General features: G+C 39.1%; 1 protein-coding gene across 1 annotated transcript; it reads right to left on the minus strand.

Moving 5' to 3' along the window:
• Positions 1 to 1203: 1203 nt before the first annotated feature.
• CNDP1 (carnosine dipeptidase 1) lies at positions 1204 to 16176 on the minus strand. The gene is given in 14 exon segments (XM_053945278.1): positions 1204 to 1425; positions 2274 to 2421; positions 2831 to 2972; positions 3166 to 3198; positions 3200 to 3331; positions 4704 to 4864; positions 5409 to 5493; positions 6902 to 6919; positions 6921 to 7106; positions 9075 to 9163; positions 10108 to 10270; positions 11547 to 11690; positions 12481 to 12599; positions 16109 to 16176. Coding segments are annotated over 13 exon segments (1485 nt in total). The 5' UTR covers positions 12559 to 12599; positions 16109 to 16176; the 3' UTR covers positions 1204 to 1319.
• Positions 16177 to 19015: the final 2839 nt, after the last annotated feature.

Here is a 19015-nt window from a genome sequence, read left to right on the forward strand (position 1 = left end):
CTTTTGGTCATTGTCCTGGAGTACACTGCAGTTCTGTAGCCAGCAGTACCAAGTAAGAGTCTGAGCTGAGTCCTCCTTTTCCCCTTGAACACCATCAGCAGCCAGAGCCAGAATCCTTACTCATCTCTTGCAGCTGAACTTTGGGCCTCACAGTCTCAGGTGTGGCTGAAAATGGGGGTTTATTGAGAATGCATAAGTATTCCCTTCTATTGACTCTGCATCCACATCTTTGTTCTTGCAGATTTTTGCAGGGAGGTAAGGAGGATCTGAAGTACTATATGTAATTTACTTAATGTATTTTTTTAAAACAGTAGGGATAACACTATTGGTTCCATTGGTTTGGTTGTGTGTGAATTAATTATGTAAGAGTAAAAATCACATTTTAAAGTTTAAAAAATCTATATTTGAATGATGAGCTTTGTGCTGGATGTTTTACCTGAACAGCAAACAGAACTCTCAACTAATTTGTTTTTATTTCAAAATATATCATTTGCCTTTGACTTAGTTATTAAACTGATGCATTAAAAGTAATTAAGAACCAGTTGCTAATTGGGTGGAAACACACCCTTCTGATGACAGATGTTGGCCAAAAGAGATGTTTACAAAAAATTCTTTCTATTGTATGGAAAGAAGGTCACATGAAGAAAACATTATTAAGTGATTCTTAAAACTGCTCACAGCACAGTAAGAGGTGATTTGGATGAGAGGGAAGGCAGAATCCAGACCTGGAAATGTTTATTTATTGTTGTAGTTCTACTTACCTCAGTGATTATACCCATAAATAGATAATAATAGGCAAATCTTCACATCAAACTCAACAAGAACATTTCACTGCACTTCCTATTTAAAGCCTTCAGTGAAGGACAAGGAAAGAGATGAATTTGATAGTAGATCTTTCTTCAAAGAATTACATAAGTATAATTTTGTATATAGTTAGGAGGAAACCACAGTGTGTATTGCTCATATTCAGAAACTGGAACGTGAGCTGGGCAGCATGAAGAGTGATACTACAAAACAGAAATAAAGTCATTTTGATAAAATGGATGTATAAATTCCCTTTGTCTTGAAGTTTAAAACTAAAATGTAACATGTTCCATTCAGCAAGAATTAATTATCCCTAACCTTACTTTACACCACTAGGGATAAGATCACTTGATGGACCATATAACAAATGCATGCCATTTAGTAGTATGCCAGGAAATAGCACAGCATTTATTTTTTTCCTCACCAATTCACAGCCACTGAATATGTGATTTATATGTTTGATGTAAGTTTGAAAATTTAAGAAAGTGCTTTGCTGATTTTCTTGATATGATCTGTCAGTTGATAGTCTCTGTGTGGGAAGTTTCGTGTAAGTTCCAATGTAGCTTTGATATTTCTAGGAAAAAAACTGCAAACAATTTGGTTCCTTCAATATAGTTGTGTCTGTGAAGAAGGAAAGAAACACAATGAAGTCTTGTCAGGCTGTCCTGCTCTTAAAATTAGGAACATAGTCCATTGAAGTTTTATGAGTCTTCAGAGCAATTTGCAATATTGGTAACCCCTGAAAATTACCCAGTGCACAGAAGTGCTGGACATCCTTCAATTTGGTACTCCTCTGGATTTACTTCAGAAAACTTTTTCCAGGTTTACATACCCAAATTGGTATTACCTGTAGCCAGCAGCATTGAGGCTTTAATGAGGGGGGACAAGAAATAAATTGAGAATTATTGTAGGATTCTCCTCTTTCCGGAGTTCAGCACAAGTTAACTCAGAGCCTGCACAAATGTTCAGGCAACACACTGAATAGTGGCTTACCATGGTGCCTCCAACAATAAACACCAGTGACAAGTTTAAGCTATTTTTTATATAATTATGGCTAGTTTTGGTCCCTGGACTATAAATAAATCTTTATAGCCATTTATACTGAAAACCACCAAAATCCTCACATAACTGTCACTGGCGCACTTCAAAACAGATGCTGTGATGGAAGAGTGCCCATCCACACCATCAACTTTCAGACCAGAGGCAAATTTCATTGCTAGAGAAATGAAAATTGCCAGTGCAATGAATTTAAAGACTGAGTAGACACCCAGTGAAAAGTGCATAGTGGTATGCATTAGTCTGGGAATTTTGCTTGCTTGCTTAGCACAGCAACTAGTGTGCTGGAGATAGTAGGTTTGGGCTGCCCAATGCGCAGCAAAGCTTCCCATCCGGGCATGCTCATTCATGGGCACCAAGGGACTTCAGTTCTCCCCCTTCTCTAATAGCAAAAAAAGACAAATGAAAGTAACCTGCTTATTTTCTCGTTCTGGGAATGCTCCCCATCATGGGCGGCTCCAATCGGAAGCATCATCACACTTTCCTGTGTCACAGTCTGAAACATTCTGGCAATAGGAATTGTTGAGCCATCACGGATGAAATCTGTGTCTTCTCCAAAAACTGAAATACATGGGGAAAATTAATTAATAAATAGGTGTAATCCAGGTCCTTTTTTCTGCTATCATAGATTTAAGCAAAGAGCTGATACTAAGAGCTTCTGAGTAGAAATGGGTTTGAGTGTGTAGCCAATTGATGTCACAAATCAGCTCTGCTCTATAAACCTCTGGTTTCTTATCAATACCAAAATAAATAAATGAGACCTTTTGGCTACTCCTGTAAAGCATATCAAAATTTAACAAGGTATAGACAATGTTGATGAGTTATTCTGTTAAAATCAATGAGATTTATAAGGGTAAGAGGCTGCAGCACTGAATTGGGAAATCTGTTTTGCCCAGTTGTTGAGCACAATGCCCATGCACACTTACAGACACACTAAGAACTGGGAAAAAAAAAAAAAAAAAGATCACACCTGTTTTTATTGCCCTTCTTGCTGCTTTATATAGCAGATCATCAACATCAGCAAGCCAGGGCTTTGCACCCAAAGGCATGGACACTTTCAGTTTGTTTGGACTGTTCCTCTTAGAAAAGACACCCTCCAAGTGTTCCACCACCTGTAGGGAAAATGCTTTTCAAAAAAGTTTTCATCTTGCAACTCAAGATGGCTTGAGTTATACCCACATTCCTCCTTCTCTTGGAAAGAAATAAGTGCTAAAAACATTCCATTTACTACAAGTCTAGGTTTGTAAGGTAATAAGAGAGACTTAGTTTACACAGTAGTGACCAAAGAAAAGATTTGCCCCTTACCTGTTCTTTCACAACCAAAAGTTCCATGTGGGAGGACCTGATGGATTGAGAATTTGCCAATTACTTTTGCTGGAATGACTGTTTTAATGCCTGGTTCATGGAAAGCTCCTTCAATCCCATGAATAGAGAGAGAGGGGTAATGCCACAGGTGTAGAAGTATTTCTTCCTTTAAAAAAAATAATTCAAAATATAAGAGATTGATATAAACAAGCCAAAATTTATACAAACAAGCTTTTTCCATCCTAAAATTTGTATTTGGAGACTTCTGTATTTTAAAGGTATTTGATTTTTTATTTAAACCCATGCATGTGTATTTTCATTTTTAAAAAATACTACTACTTTCAGTCATAGAAAGATTTGGATGGTAACAGTTTCTCATGAAAAATAAGAAAAATAGAGCATTGCTTTCAAAATCTTCAAAGTAGTATCAGAACAACTTCTGATCTGACTGCCTCTTTATCCTGGAACTTGTCACTGGAAAAACCATGAAGCCAGATACATCCCAGATGATACCATTGAAGAAATACTACTAATGAACACTAAAAAGCACAATAGGAAAGATTATAATTTTCAGTAACTAAGTTTTCCTGGAGAAGATACAGAGGGGAAACAAAATATTATTACTATTATTGTAAGGAAAATAGGAGAAATGTATAAATTATAAACTGGTCTTCATGCAGAACCTCAGGGTGCTGTTGCTTTCCTTCAGTTTTATGAGACTAGACCCTTATCTATACATAAAATTAGCATAAATTCATTCTCATACAGGTAAAGCATTGAAACGCAGATAGTGTAGTTACATTATACTTTTGTATTACTGATTCTAACAGTCTAGCTTTAGGTAATTTGAAAGCTTTTCCATGGAAATAAAAGCATCCATGTTAGCAGAACCTACACCACAGTAATTATGTTTGTGATAAAAAATTAATCAGCTCCTTTCTCCCAGCTGCCAGTCTTGTGCAGAGAAATCTTTCCAAGCCAGCCCTTACATGCTGCTTTTTTTATTTAGGATATAATTTTTAATTGCTGGTAAGGAGAGGCTTGTAGCTTTGGATGCTTTTTATGGCAGGCTTGGCAAACATCAAAATCTGTATTAAATAAAAACCACCTGAAACATATCTGCCTAAGGCTGCCTCCCATTTTTTCAGAGCTGAATACAACTTCTTTCCTACTATGTAACCTAAATGTAGGCATTTTAATGCATGTTTTATTTGGCTGATTAGGCTTAGGGGGAGAGAAGGGGTAGGCAAGGAAGGGAGACTTACACTCCTAGTTTTGCATCATTACTTTTAATTGATTATTCATATTTCAGATCACTTTCCCCAGATGGAGTACCTTACATTTTCAGCAGACTAGTTTTATTTACCTTTTACATCTCAGTGCTCCTTTATTTTATTTTGAGCTTGCCATTGACTGAAAATATCTTCCAGTTTGTCTTTATATATAAATGCTACAAATAGGTATAAATTTATATTTATATATAAATGCTGCAAATACTCAGCTACTTCTGCTGAGTATGCATACAGATTTTATGTTACCTTGGTGCCGTAGAGGAATTTTTTCACACCACAGTTATTTCTATGTTCCTCTAGATCAAATTCAATCGATTCATATAACTTCCTTTCCTCTTCTGTCAGGGCAGCAACACTGTCGTAGATTCCAGGCATCTGAATACGACCTGTGGAATCCACAAGGCTGTCTGCAAAATAAGATACAGATATCAGTAGAAGGGGAGCCTATTTCTTCCCCTTGGCAATGATAACACCTTCTCCCTTCTACCTAGCTCTTTACCAAATTAGTAAGCCTAACAACTCTTTGCATCTATCAAGTTGCTTCACCAAACTTGATATATTTGCATATTTATTAAGAAAACCATTGAGCTGTATGTAGTGTGTGATGTGTCAGCCCAGCTTCTGACATGAAAACATCATCTTACTGGGATACAAAGCAGCATTAAAAAGTCAGGTTTTGCTACATGTGCATGTATTAAAGTTGCCTGTAATCCTTAAATGTTCTTAATTGATGTGTGACTGACATCAGCTTAACATGTCTGAAGTCCTGACCTTACTGGGGACAATCCCTTCCTCAGCTGCCACCACCATAGCTGTGTTGAGGTTTGGAAATCTGGGGATGTTGCTTCAATGAGACTTGCCTTACAACAGTTAAATGTGGCCCTGACTTTCATTAGGCTGATCATGGGCAGCTCTCCCCAGCTGCTCCCGAGCAGTGATGTGTGTTCTTACCCAGCAGCACTATCAGGTCCAGCAGCAGCTCATGAATGATGCCTCCAAAAGTTCCAGAGTGAAGGTCCTTGCTGCCACATTCAACCTGCACCAAAAGCACTGGTTACTTGTAAACACTCGCTGCCTTACTCTTCTGTGAGTGTGTGTTTTCCACAATGACTGGTGGTTCCATTTTTTTAAAACAAGATCACAAATAAACAGTACGTGATTTTGTTTTCTAATTATTAAATAGAAAACATCGTGTCAGGAATAATCTGCTTTGGCAGAGAAGATAGAGCTCTGTTGTCAACCACCAAGAGAGAGAAATTCAGCTGTCTGTAGCACTCACAGATTTGAGAGCAAGGGTCCTCCTCCGCTCCCTCTTTTGCTTCAGTAAGATTAAAGACATCATACATTAAACATTTGTATATTATTACTGTTTCTAACATTGGAGAATAAATTCTTCAAGTTGTCTACCCTTATTATTTAATGCAAAATCTTCTTTAAAGAAGGCAAAAATTAATCTTGTTTGATATTAAGACTATATGTCCAATCTTAATTCAAGATTGCAGCAAATAAAAATTTATAGATCTCTTGAATAACAAGTCGTTAGAATAGAGGCATTTGAGTTATTAAATGGGCTCTTTTTCCAGACACATTTTCATACTTGAGTTTATCATAAAATATTTTTCTGCAAAGAACTTGTTTATTCTTTTCAAAACCTCATTACAGCTAACTGTCTACTAGCAGGGAGAGATCATTTTTGATGTTTTAATAGCATAATTTTTCTTAACCAAGACTTAGAAGAATTGAATCAAGACTGCCAAGGCTCTTTCAGTTAAAAAAAAAATTCATTCTTTTTCAGACATAAAGGTGAATGCAGATTTTTCTTTAGTTCTCAAGTTCTTTAATCTTCTCTTTGAATTCCTTTTATGCTTCATCAGGAAGCATTTCCAGATAAGAAATTTCTGCTCTTTATTTCACAGTAGCTCACATTACCTGCTATATATAGCATGTTGGCTACATTGCACTTTTATTTACTCCTGCCAGTGTTTACAAAAATTTTGTGTGGCTTTTAAACCCAGAGATCCAACCAAACTGAGTCCCTTTAGGCTGATTCATTATATTATGCAGTATCTGCTACAAAAGGGCAGAGCAGCAGAAATTATGGTTTTGGAGAGAGCTGGAGAGGCAGGTGTAGGAATGGTGTCCATGAGAACAGAGTTGATGTGCAGAGGGGAGGATGCGAAGAGACTGGCAGAGTGGCAGGAGAGTAATGAGACAGGAAAGGGATCAAGGGAAGAAATGATTGAAGAGAAGTTAATGGAAGTAAACAAGGCTAATGGAACTGAAATGAGGAGGGAAATCTGCAGAAGTCAAAAGGGATGCAGAAGAAAGCTGTGTACCTGTAAATATTAAGCTTTCCTTCAGTCTTTCCCTGCATGCAGATGTAAGTACAGCTACATCACTGCTGTCTGTCAGAAGCTCTGTTGGAGTGAACCTGTGTCCTTTACCTCCACAAAGAAGCAGGCGAAAGTTTCCCCAACTCCCATAGGTAAGGGCAGGCTTCTTGTTGCTGAGCCACAGATTGTCTGAAATTACAATATAATCAACATCAGAGAAGAAGCCCTGGTTTTCTTCATCAAGTAGCTTCTCTAGCTCCAAGGATCCTGCTTCTTCTGTGCCTTCAATTACAAACTTGAAGTTCACTGGCATAGCCTACATAAAAATTAGTAAAGTTTGAGTAAGAAACAAGCATTTAATTTTTTTTTTCCAAAAAGCTTTAAAATTAGGAGCAGACTGGCTTGCTGTACAAATTGTGTTAGGATAAGAAAGATGTTGGATGAGTATGTAGGATATGTAGCTTGCTACATCAGAAAAGCCAGTGATGGACACATTTAGGTTCCCAGAAAAACTTGTTCTTTTCCTCATATTTTTATCTACTTTTCATTTTTAAAGGAGAATAAGTGATGTCTTTTTTTCTTCTTTGTGCTTTCAGAAAACTTGCTGAAATGTCTCATTAAACAGGCTTTCTGTCAGTGCTATTCAATATTCTAATTGCTTTGGAAATTCTAACTGTCTAATAGCAATTGCATTTCCAGAGAAAATTTCCTGCCTCTTACATTTCCACTGTTACTGCCCATGTGGGAGCCACTGGCTGTGGTTTTCCCAATGTTGTCTATCAACAGACTTACATGGTGATAAAGAACGTTGTCAGTGACTCTACTATAATTGTCTTTTTAACACTCATGAATTTGCAAGCCTGCTGGTTGATAACAATGCATTTCCAAAAGTAATTAGGAGAACTTTTATAATGGAATAGTGGGAGTTGAAAATGCTGACACACCCCATAGGGGACATAAATTTCAACTTCGTTTCCTGTTGCAATTCATTTTCTCATTAGAGGCTTTAAGATGTTTTCTCTTTTGATTTGATGCTCAGATTAAAGACAAGAATGAATATGTAAAATAAAATGAACTTGCCTCATGGATGGGTTCACTGATGGATCATCAGCTGGCCACAGAAATTTTAGAAACAAACTGTTAAAGAATATTGTTTGATGCTCTGTGCTGTTTTCTAGAGAAAGGCTTCAAATGACAAAAATTCCTTTCTGCTTGTTTGCTAAAATGTCAAAGTAGCTATTAGTGATTTGAAAAAACTAGAAAGATGTCAAACCCATAACCATATCCACTTACAACAACTACTCTTTAGGCAAATAATGTGCGTTTTCTAGGGTTTACGAGAGACCAAGGTCAATTCAGTACTATAGATGCAAGAAAAACATGTTTTCCAGAAGGCTGTAAGGGGACTTTAAAAAAATCAAGACTTAATGTTCAGTTTGTGCCATAATGTCACACAAGAGATAGAAAACTGTTTCTCATCACACTAACAGGATATGGCATGCAAATTCAGCTTAAAGGATGATAGTTAACCCAGTTACAAGCCGAAAATATATTTTTGGTTTACCTTTACTTTGGGGGTAAGACTACTCCAAAATTATTAAATTATTTGAAGATGGCTATTGTCATTGTAGTTGGTCATTGTAGTAATTTAGGGGCAAATGTCTGACCTCAGAAATCTGTCAGACTCTGAGTGACTGTATTTGAATTTGGTGAATGCACACATTCAAAGTATTTGCTTTGATAAATCTGATCTGTTGGTGACATAACAGCCCATTCTGGATGAACATTTTTAGATGCTTATTTTCTTCACACGGGCACATAAATTGCAGGTATCTTGTAGGCAGCGAAAACCAAAGATCAGCAGAATGTATCAGCAGATATGAGTCTTCATCAGCATTCTGTAATGTCTGTTATTTTACCATTTTAAAAGCTCTCAAGAGAGCAGAACAATTATCAGAGCTGTGTAATGTATGTAATACATATTGAATGTTTCCCTGTGGGTTTTTTTTCTGCAGGGCAAAGGTAGCAAGACTGTATTTACATTGCAGACAGACTGTTCAAAACAGAAATGCTCAAACTCTTACTGGAGTGGGACCAGTGCCCTAAGTCTTGCATCAGAAATAGTTAATATTTCAAATTGTATATAGTCTGTTGGGACAGAGAGGTATGATCTTACTCAGGAATGTAAATACATCCCTCCAGAGATATAATAAAAAATAACAACAAATAATACTAAATAGTAAAAATTAGCAATAATAATAAAGAAGTCATCATTGATACCTACTAATTTCAAGGCTCTAAATGTTTCCACTGCATTTATCCAAGCTAGGACTGGTCCCTTATTGTCTGTTGCTCCACACCCATAGAGGTTTCCTTAAAAAGAAAAGAGGAAAGTTTTTAAGCAATCTTTGAATTTCCCCTCATCACTTCAATGTAATTGGCAAATTCCAGTTGCCACAGAAGCTTTAGTGATGGAGTGGAAAAGTGTCGAAAGTGTCAGGATTTCACTGGCTCATTTTAAATAAGGTGATGAGTGTTCAGGTGCTTCCCAATGGACTGGTACACTTTTTTTTCCCCTTTTCCTTCCTTTTATACGCATGATGTTGTAGTTTCTGCTACATGCCAATTTTTGAGCTTCACTTTTTTTCTCAGGAACTGTTTGTTCATACCAGATATGCCTGGAGGGTTTGCATAATATGCAGCTTCTGGACACATCATTCAGACCAGGTAACAAGCAGCAAAAACCCTACAGATAAATGCCATGGCAGAAATATGAAGCTACAAGTCTAAGTATTTAATTTCTTTTTCAACTGCACATCATGTACAGTTATCACTGTACATGAACTGAAATCTGTGCCTGTGTATAAACTTCTGTAGCAATCCCCACTGGATATAAACTGGAATAAGGCGGAATTATGCCTGTAAGGCTGTTGGGAATTGATTCCAGATAATGAGAAAGGGCAACTCACTGGTTATAACCTAAGAATCAGGATTTCTGAGGTCTTACATATCTGCTGGCCCTCTATCCATTATTTTTGTTCCTTCAGTTAGCTAGCTGTGCTGGAAGGATAATAACATTAAAAGGTCCTCACATTCTTCCACCACAAATGCTAATATTTCCACACTAAATATTAGGCAGTCACTGATGGATCTCACTAGTCACAGGACAGTCATCAAAGCTGAAAGCTGCTGGACATGTCCCAAAGGTTTCCACAGAAGTCCTCATGCTTTGGTTAAGTAGACAAGAACCCTTCTCCCACTCAGAACCTCAGTCATGTATTCAAATAATGGTACAAAACCTATGAGAAGATGCACACCATCAATTTCAGTCAGTGTGTAGGGGTCAGCGTTCCAACCATCTTCCTTCTTGGCAGGCTGCACATCCACATGACCATAGAAACATACAGTGGGGTTTTATGGATCTTTCCCCAGTTCTCCAAGAATCACAGAAGGCAGCAGGAGGACTTGGCCATCAGGCATCTGTGGAGAAAGGTTAGAAAAAGGCAACGAAGGAAAACCAAACCTTCTAAAATGTACAAATGTGCAAAAAAATCAGAATTCTCAGTATTGAAAATACTTCTGCACTCAATTGACTTTGATTTGATTAGGTGCACAAATCTGTCTGAATCCAGTTCTAACCTATTCAGAGAAACTAAGATGTTTCTTCTCAACTGTTTCTTTCCTGATGGACTTTGTAGAAGTCTTCAAACATTTTATTGCCATAAATGCCCTCCTCACTAAGCTCTCACTTCCCAGCACTGTAGAAGACAGATGTTACCTTGTGCTATGGAGTCTGTTGGGACACTGAAATAGTCAAAAGCCACACAAATTAATTTGGGGTTTTATTTCACCACAGACAGAGGGCAGGAGGCCTGTTAGTTCAAACATAGAATCTGAAAAAAATTGTTGTTGGCAGGAGGCAGCAGCTATGTCAGAGTGTCTTAAAAACAGGTTAAGGCTACTCCTCTAACGTGGCTCTGTGCAGAAAGAGCTCCACACAGCCCAATTGCATTCTCTGCAACTGTTAAATGACACAAACCGAAATATTAAAGTGTTGCTGTACTTCAGGGTCCTTGTGCTAAGAATCAGAATCCTCACCAAAAGCATCAGAGAAAAGAAAAGAGAATCACTATTATAGAGCTTCTGAATTCCTGTTAGATTAGGAATGTAACAGCCCAGGGCAGGAAAGAGCCCATGGCTACAGTAAGGTAAGTTAATCAGAGACTAAGGTTTCTCAGAGATGAATTCTTCCCTATTGCTTTCCAACAATGAAATAAAACAGTTTGGATCATTTGTCAGAAGCTCTGAAAACCAAAGATGATGCTCTAGGTAGCTAACCCCTTCTGTCTGACAACATTTTCCTTGTAAAAGCAGCCTCCCTCATAAAGTAAGTTCAGTGACAAATGATGCATTAGTTCTCATGCTTCATTACAGATAAAATTTTAAAATGAGCCCCAGTAAAAAACCTCAGTCCTTTTACTTTTGCAAACTTCTTCCCTCCAGTTAAAAGCATCAAACTCCCTTCTATGCACAGAACATCAATTTGCATTTGGATTGCTTGTGTGGTTCCCAGTATGCTCTTAAGTTCTCAGACCTGATTTCAGCAGGTATCATGCAGGCACAGGACTATTGATAAATTTGTAACTAGCTTTCAAAAAAATAACCCTATGTCATAACCTACATGTACATAGCACTGAATGCAATAGGTAGACCCATGGGTAGATATGAGGTTTTATGTCCAAGAATCAGAAAGCACCTGATGTGACCCCAGGTTTACTAAATTAACAGTGGCTCCCAGTGTTGCAAGTCTGTCTGCTGCCAGTGCCATCATTGGCATTACTTCTTTCCTCAGATGTGGCTGAACAGAATCGCTTTCCACAGCCACCCATTCCTTTAGACCCTGCATAGGAAGAAATGTGAAATTAGGTGATCCAGAATGTTGTTGTCCTCAGTCCTTGTATCAGAAATCACACACTGGAAGATGATTTCCTCTCTGTATCACCACAGCATTGTCACGGATGCTCTAAGGTTTCAGGATAGAGAAGAATTGCTTAGATGTCTTCCCAGGGTTGAGATTCCTGGTTTTCTAAACAGGGAGGGTGCTCACATTTAGGCATTCACATTGTCAATCCTGGATCTAAAATCCAGTGGAAGAGGAGGTAGACTAGATGCTGACTAGTTTGCATTATAGAAATTGCATTATGGACAACTTACCCTGGTGATTCTCATGAGGATTCAGAAGTGCTCATAGATTCAAAGCATAACTGATACTGAAACTTATGTTTCTGTCTTTTCACAGAGAGTTGACAAAAATGAAAGCACAAACCAGCATGGGACCAAGACTCCTCTCCTTGTAAAGATCAAAGCTACAAAAATCAGTTCTGAAGCACAGACAGAGAGTGAGCATCCTATCTGGCTTGCATGCCCCATGCAGGTGCATTTTGGCTTAGTGAAGCCTCTATCTGAACACACTCAAAGGATGCTCACAATCCTCTCTTTTGTGGAAGTCCCTCCTTCATCCCAGGGGTCCCCAGCAGTCTGTCCTCTTACAACCTTGCTGTGTGAAGTGCATGTTGCACTCCTGATGCCTGACCTGGAACTCTGCTCATTACCTTTGTGACAGGTACTCCTTCTGCCAGAGGAGCCCAGGCCTCTGGGGCACCATTATTTCACTGCAATATAGCTCCTACCTTGATGAAATCACTTTGATGTGCATCAGTGTACTGGAAGATCTCCATCTTCAGTGCTGAAGAGGATGAGGAGGACATTACTGCCTTAGAGAGCAGCACAGGGTTGAAATGGATGTTATCTGAAAGTTAAGGATAAAATTCAACATTACAGACATCCTGCAATATACATTTCTTTTCAGCAGTAGAAAGCAGAGACATTCACAACATGCTGAACTTATTTAAGTCTCATTTAATCTCCTCAAGCCAGGAGAAAGTATACTCATTTTATCACATAAAACCTTCAATTGATTCATAGTCAAGTTGCTGAAAGAAAAATTGAAAAAATTACCAAAGAGTGAACGTCTTTAGTGTCAGCTTTATAAATAACTTAGGGGCAACATTTTCTAAAGAAACATTTTTTGCATCCATTTTTCAGTACACAAGCATCAAATTGTATGTTCTGGGAAGACAACCCTGGGGCAAGACTTGCAGACACCAACAGCCTAGGGGACTCATCTTTCTTTTTCTTAATTTCCAGAATCATAGAATATCCTGAAATGGAAGTGATCCACACAGATCTTTGAGTCCAGGTCCTGGGCCTGCACGGCACAATTCCAAGAATGCCACCATGTGCCTGAGAGCACTGTCCAAACACTCCTGAAACTCTGTCAGTCTTCATGCTGTGACCACTTCCCTGGGGAGCCTGTGCCAGTGCCCAGCCACTCTCTGGGTGAAGAACCTTTTCCTGATATCCTGCCTAAACCTCCCCTGACTCAATGTCAGGCCATTCCCTTGGGTCCTGTGTCTGGTCACCACAGAGTGATCAGTGCCTGCCCCTCCTCTTCCCCACACAAGGAAGTTGTGACTGCAATCAGGTCTGTCCTCAGTCTCCTCCAGGCTGAACAGACCAAGTGACTTCAGCCACTCCTCACACGGCTTCCCCTCAAGGCCCTTCACCATCTTCATAGTCCTCCTTTGGACAGTCTCTAATGGTTTAATATCTTTCTTAAATTGTGGCACCCAAAACTGCCCCCAGCACTCGAGGTGAGGCCACTCCAGTGCAAAATAGAGCAGAATCCCCTCCCTTGCCCTGATGGTGATGCTGCACCTCAGGACATGATTTTTCCCTGAGACTGCCAGAAGAAGGCAGAAAAATGGATTCACTGACAGACATTCCATATTTTACATGAATAAGGGAAAACAAGCCTGACACTGGAGAGTATTAGAAAACAAATAGCTTTTGTGGTTGATTAAGAGCAGTGACATTACTGAAACACTTGATAAGTGCAGAATTCATTTAGTACCTGCAAACCTCTCTGCCATCTTTTTTTTTCATTTGACAAGATAAGGTTTTAAAGTGTGTTTTTCTTATTCCTCCAGTTTTCCTTTCACGTTTGCTTGAAGCTCTTGCTGTAGTGTCTTGAATTGGTATTAGCAGAGTAATCCTTGGATGACTAAATACTTGGTTGGGCTAAATTCAGAACAGCTGTGATAGGATGGGCTCCAAGGTCAAAACCCAATGCTTTTCTGAAGATATTCCATAATAGTAACATAAGGTATAGTTGCAGATCTATCCATAACTCCTTAACTTTGATGCATTGCTAAGATGATAGGCTATGGTAATATTAATAATTTCAATTATGTTTCTCTGACAGAGAAGGAAGATTGAAAAGTCAAGCATGATGAACAAGATGAGGCAAACATTGTTCACTTTGGCTGGAGAGCCTGGCTGTATGAAGGATGGACCCCGTTTTCCAACCTTCCCACAGAAGCAAGTTTACAAGGTTCGCTTCACTTCCTGAAGTGAAGCTTTGAGAAGGCCTCTGACAGTAGATATAGTTCCCAGTGTCCAATTCCTGACATCTCTTAACACTGGAAACACTGGTATTGAAAGAGACCAAATGCTGCTTTTGCAGGAGAGTGAAGCTGCAAAGCACTGTTTTGGAGAAGACTTGTTAACCAAGCCAAGAAAATCCAAATTTGGAGGGTGGTTTTTAGGATGGAGAAATTAAATTTAGCCATATTATTTAAATATATAAATATTTTAAAATATTAAACCCCAACCTTAAGTGATGGTCAAAGTACCATTTTCTTCTCTTTATTGTTTTCTCCATAAAACAAGAAACCCTACCTCCAAGAGGTGGATCTAATCAACAATCCCCTTCAAATATTTTCATCACTAGTCACTGCAGCAGCAATTTGTCCTAAAGCAATAATGATTATTACAGAAATTTCTGAAGTAAGCATGGAAAAAATCTGGACACTTTAGATGAGATAAAGCAGCTTCTGGGATTTAGCAACAAAGACATGGTAGAGAATGAGGTTTTGGTAATTTAGGTTACAGTTGCCTTTGGCCTGAGCTTCTGCAGGTAAGGCTTAAGAACGGGAATTCTGCAACAAGCACTGTAAACTTTAAACCCCCACTCTGGCTATTTCTTCCAGCCTTGGACTGTGCAAGTGGCTGCAAATATTTGTCAACTGAAGCCCATTTTACAGAGGGCTATATGAAGAGTATATATACAGAGTGAGGACCACAGGCATGGTCAGGAGCACTTCCCAGGCTGCACAGGGCAGAAGAGAAAAGACCATGAGCCCCAGACTGGGGTGGTGGTAACGGGACCCTGGTGAACTGGACCCTGAGTTTCCTGGCATGGACAAGACACTGGCACTTGCTGAGGCAGTGCCTGGGCATATACAGGAGGGCATCTGAGCCAAGACATTGCAGGTCACTTTCAAAAGGGGCTCAGGGTTCTTGGAGATGATCAGCATTAGGTAAAAACTGAGCACAGAGGCCATTTGTGTTGTTTTCTTCTCTTTTTGTCACTGTGCACTTTTGGGGGACCAGGCAATGGCTCTGCTTGTGCCACGTTGCTCAGTCTCACTTTAGCCAGCAGTGTGTCCCAGGAGAGCAAAGTTTACCTTCAGGCTGGTGCTTTTGACTGATAAAATTTATTCCACCTGGGAGCTGGGTCTCACAGAGGGGAGCTGGTTCCCACATGAGCCTAGGAGAGGATGGGACCATGATGGGTGTATTTGTGAGGGGCTCTAGAAAAGTGCAAGGTGCTGCACCCCCAGAAGAAAGTGATAGGAATAGGAATGGTACAGGAAGCATTTATCTGAAAGTGGGATGAAACCTGGTTTTTCCATGGTCAAGACATCCCAGGATTTCAATCAGCTGTTCATCTAGGGAGACATCAGGGCCATTATCTTCCTTTACCATGAAGCTGGCTGGATGCCTCAGTTTGACATGTATTTCCCTCATTTTTCTACCTTCTAATTTCCAAACCTCAATTTGGAAAACATTTACAACAGAGGCCACTTGAATGCACCCCCTCATTTAACCTTACTGTAGAAAATTAGACAGGCTTCTCAGGTTCACTTATGTAAAAAATAGATCTTTTGGTTATGCCACACTTGAACAAGGAAGATCATAGCAGAGGCTGGAACACGGCTGCTAGAGGCACCAAGCTCATGTAATGGATTTAAATATCAGTGTCTCCATCACATATGATTTACTCTCCCTCTAGTCAAATGTTTGATATTGCTGTATTCTATGCATTTTCACTCTAAAAAAATTAGTATATTTATATATATATAGAAGTCACCTTATGGTCACTTGAATAAATACATGACTTGAATATATACGTACCTTTTAATGGCAGAAGCACAAAAGGGCTGCTTGCTTTTACAGAGGATGTGTGCAGTGGTGCTGATATCTTTTTGTCTCAGTTATGTGCAAATGACCTGGAAAGAGGCAGACAAGAGACCTAGGTCTTTGTCAGGTTTCATTAGCATTTAACTGTTTAAGAAAACGAAACAAGGAAGCTAAAATGCTATGAAGGAAAAAAAAAACCCAACCAACCAAGCAAAATATCCTAGGGAAATTTGGAATTATTCTGTGATATTTTCAGACAGACCAAACTTCAAGAAAAGATCATAGAATATCACAAAAATACTCTCATTAAAGTAAGGAAGAGTGGCAAAGATTGGAAAATGGATGTAAGGAGATAGAAAGTAGCAGAGTGCACAAAATATAAATAATTCAAACAAGAAATTAGGTAAAGCTATGTTTTGCTGTAGAAGGAGGGAGGGAGGGGAGTAGCTGGTGAAACTTCATGTTAATGCACTACTAATACACAAAGTGTTGTTCAGGAGCATTTGGATAGCAACTGGAACAGCTCATGTCAAAAAGGGATTCGGTTTAATAAAGCTGTAGAAAGATTTCAGGCAAGGCTGAAATATCTCAGTGTCAAGAGGAGGGGAAAAATGATTTCAAAGAATGATAAATTCAGGGGGGATATCAAACAAAGACTTCAGTGTTCAATGTCAAGTGTATTTTATTTGATGTCATTTAAAGGAGCAGTTGCTGCTCTATTGAAAAATGTAGTATGCCTATTTTTAGAAATGCATGGCAGTCAGTTGTGCTCTTTCTCTTCCTTTGTTCCTTGATAGTAAGAACATTTTTTGTCTCGCTTCCTCTCATGTCGTTAAGCACTGTTAAAAGAAAATTTAGTGTTTTTCTGTGGTGATTTAACAAGAAATCCAAGTTGATTCTTTAACTAGGATGATTCTTTGATGAAATATCTACTGAACTTACAAACATTTCAGAAGTAGCTCCTGAACATGCTTTGAAGGCCTCCTGGTCTCTCCTGAAGCATGTACTTCATGCACTTCCCTCCCTGTGACACAGCGTTTCAGGTGGGTGCAGGGAGGAGGGTGCCAAGGAAAACTGAACACTGGCTTGCAAACACCCCAGAGAAAAACAGTCAGGACTCATCTGGTTTGCAAATAATGAAGTACATTTGACATTAAAGGAGATAAAGATGTTCATGGCAGTCAGAGCTAATTTACCAAATCAATGGTGGACTCCATTGAAAGGAACATTCCCTCTAAGCAATCACCAACAAGGAAGGTAACAGAGATAATAGGTTAATTTTTTAACTTCCTTTAACAATACTCATTGATAAGTGGCATACCGTTGGTAGAAGCAGGCAATGAAGCCACAGTCACCTCTCCAGCTGAGTGGGACCCTTGGAGGAAGAGAAGGATGACAACTTTTGACGTGGCAGTTCTCAAGCCCAGCCCTGACCACATGCAGCCGCTGTTGTCATGAGGACCAGCAGCTGCAGAGATCCCGACACCTGCAGGGGTGCAAATGCCAGCTTACAGCACCTGACTGCATTTGAAGATTACTAAATAAGTATCATCCAAATCAATAGACTGTGTAACAGCAATGAAAATATCTGGTGGGAAGCATAGGCAAGGTCTGCACTTGCAGGCAGGCAGCACTGCAACACCCGGTGCTATTTCCAGCCGTCAAAGTGTTGCAATATCAATTGCCTGAATGGTGTTTTGGAGAACAGCAGTGACCAGCCCTGCCTATGCTCAAGCCAACCCTTTCATGAAAAAGGTGAGGCCCTGTTTATCAGTTCTGTTTTGCTGTAATACAGATGATATTTTAAAAAATGTCCTTATCTCTAGGTGCTCTTTGCAGCTGCCCTTGTTGCTGATGATGGGAGCCTGAACTGGAAAGGTCTCCTCTTTCACCTGCAGAACAGGGGCATTTTATCTCAATTTTACTGATAAGTTCTGCAGTTAATGAAGAGATAGTTTTAAGTTAAAGATTAATTTTGGGTTTAGACGCTCACTTCTTCTTCTCTATCATACAATAATCAAACCAGGATAGCCAAATCAGTAACACATTAAGTCATGAGAAAATTTCCTATCTCCTTTTTCCTCCTGGAATACCAGTATCCCAACAGGAATCCCTGTGCCAGAAAGCACTTTAACATTGCTGATAAGTGTTGCTGCTTTACAGTATTATTTTGGAAGACTGAGAGAAAAGAGGTGGATTTTGCTTTGTCTTGAAAAGTGGGGGGAAAAAGGGATACATTTCTATTAACGCAAAGCCCCTCTCCCAGGAAGTGGTATTGCCCTTTGTGCCCAGTGAGGAGGAGTAATTCACTATTTACCTAAGAAAATTTTCTGCTGATTGGTTTGCAATCAGATAAACGTGGATATAAAAATATTCTTCCTGGAAAGACAGCTCTGCTGGCTCTTGCTCTTTTCATGGCAAGAAGGTTCGTAGGAAAGAACTGTGGGATATGTAGTATTTGTACTTAGATGTGGATAGCCTCTGCATCTTCTTGCTGCCACATCTTGCATAGCAGAAAGGAGAACTGCTGAACTTGTAGTAAATTTAAGGTGCTTGTATCTGCACAGAAATTTCTACCCTTAAAGTCCTCTGCCCATTTTGAAAGAACCTCTATTGACATGGTCAAATACAGTAATAAGTGTAGTAAGGGTGGTCCAGGTCCTGTCCCACAGCCTTACAAAGACCTTTCACTTTTTTAAGTACTTGTTCTTCACTTGATTAATGTGTAAAACCCCATTTGCAAATGAAATGCAAAATTTGGGGGGGGATTCAATGTTTGTTTTAATTTATTTAAAAGAATTTTATTTTTGCATAAATCCTGCCTTCATTTATCTTAGCTTTAAGTGTTTCACACTGGAGTTATTTCTGACTTAGAATAGTACAAGTCAGATTAAAAATAGA

Source organism: Vidua chalybeata, chromosome 1 (genome assembly GCF_026979565.1).
Source record: "Vidua chalybeata isolate OUT-0048 chromosome 1, bVidCha1 merged haplotype, whole genome shotgun sequence".
Taxonomy (NCBI): Eukaryota; Metazoa; Chordata; class Aves; order Passeriformes; family Viduidae; genus Vidua; species Vidua chalybeata.